Source organism: Parus major, chromosome 18, assembly GCF_001522545.3.
Source record: "Parus major isolate Abel chromosome 18, Parus_major1.1, whole genome shotgun sequence".
Taxonomy (NCBI): domain Eukaryota; kingdom Metazoa; phylum Chordata; class Aves; order Passeriformes; family Paridae; genus Parus; species Parus major.
Window position 1 is genome coordinate 848,349 of NC_031786.1, and position 1,751 is coordinate 850,099.

The 1,751-nt window shown below is 46.7% G+C and overlaps 1 protein-coding gene across 1 annotated transcript in view; it reads left to right on the forward strand.

The window, feature by feature from the left end:
* RPTOR (regulatory associated protein of MTOR complex 1) overlaps positions 1 to 1,751 on the forward strand; it is a 99,846-nt gene that overhangs the window by 40,267 nt on the left and 57,828 nt on the right. Inside the window, exon 8 of the mRNA XM_033518796.1 lies at positions 756 to 905. Coding sequence (XP_033374687.1) covers positions 756 to 905 — 150 coding nt within the window. The remainder of the gene's footprint in view (positions 1 to 755; positions 906 to 1,751) is intronic.

Below are 1,751 nucleotides of genomic sequence, written 5' to 3' on the forward strand. Positions count from 1 at the left end.
CCTCCAGGGATGGATGGGCTCCTCCAGGGATGGATGGGCTCCTCCAGGGATGGATGGGCTCCTCCAGGGATGGATGGACACCTCCAGGGATGGATGGACACCTCCAGGGATGGATGGGCAGCCCCTGCCGAGGCCTGGCCGCCCTTCCCAGGGAGAAGCCCCTCCTGGAGCCTGAAGCCTGCTGTGCAAGTTGCCATCCCACGGTGCTGGGGAAGCTCCCCAAGGATCCCCGTGGCTCCCAGGGAAGCCCCCCTGGCCTGGGGGCTGTGCTGTGCTGCACAGGGTGTTCTGCAATGCAAATATTGACAGGGAATCCTCAGCAGAGCCGCTGTGGCCTCGTGTTCCCCGCGCTCGCTCCGGGGGATCCATTAGCAAACACTGCTTTGGAGATGTGTGTTTTTCCTCTCATACCAAGACAGACAGGAATTTTTCATAAGATGTTAATTTCTAGCTGGTTTAGAAGTGTATTTGTACGTGGGAATGGTGCTGCTGCATGTGGCAGAGGAGTGAGGGGCCACAGAAAGGCTTCCTGTGTTGGTCCTGATACTTGTGATATTTAAAAACTTGTCACAGAAAGGAAACTGGGTTAAATTAGGATTAAATCCACAGGATGTCTTAGCAGGTTACTGCATGATTCTGAAACTTCCTCATCCTATTGCTGATGAGGAGAATATTTTGAAATAATCATATTTCTCATGAGGAGAAAGGCAAAATAAGAGGGGTTTTATTAAGGGTTTTATTTCCCCCACTTGCAGGATTCCTGGGAGGCTGAACGACAGGAGAACTCCCCTGGGAGAGCTGAACTGGATCTTCACAGCCATCACAGACACCATTGCCTGGAACGTCCTGCCCAGAGGTGAGGCCAGGCAGGGGAGGGGGATGAGGAGTCACATCCACATCACACTGAAATGAGGAGAAAATGAAACCCTGAAACTGGAGGAGCAGATCAGGATGGAGCTGAAAGCTAGTTTGTTTTTTATTTGCTCTTTTTACCAGGGCATGGCAGAGACCTGATGATTAGAACCCAGAAAGGGTTTTTATGTGCTAACACAATTGTCGTAGCATGAATAATTCTCTTTCTTACTGTATTTGTAGAGAGCAATCTGTTTTCTTCCAGCCTTGGTTAGTAGAATGAATAAAGGCTTTTTTCCCCTCTTTGCTGGTAAGGCAGTTTTGTTTCTCATGAGTAACTTCATCCCTCATTCCTCCACCCCTGTTGTGCTCAGAATTGGTACTTGTGGAGCACAAGCAGCCAAATTTGTAAACAGTTCTCCAGCCCTGCTCTTCCTAAAGCTCACATGGCATCAATTCTTCTCTGCCCTGCAGAAGAGAGCACATTTGATATCTTCAGGATTCATTTTGGCTTCTCATGAGCACATCAAACTGCCAGTTAACAGATGGGTAGTTCTTGGTTAAACAGTACACAGAGGTCCTGTTCTCCCTCAGTAATTTTCCAAAATCTTAGGATGAGCTGAACTGAAGCACCAAAAGAGGGGATTTGATCCAGAAAAGGCAAAGAAGAACCCAGGGCAGAAAGTGTTTCATTGTGGAATGGAGGAGCCATGGTGCTCTGAGGGAGCTCTGAAGGCAGAATTTCCCTTTCCTGGTTGTCATCACATCCCTGCAGAACTGCTGGAGATTCCTTGTTAGAACAAAACAATTACAAAAATAGAATGTATTAATAATATAAATAATAAAATAAAGAATAATATAATGTAATATGATAAGTTAATAATAACATATGCTATAAT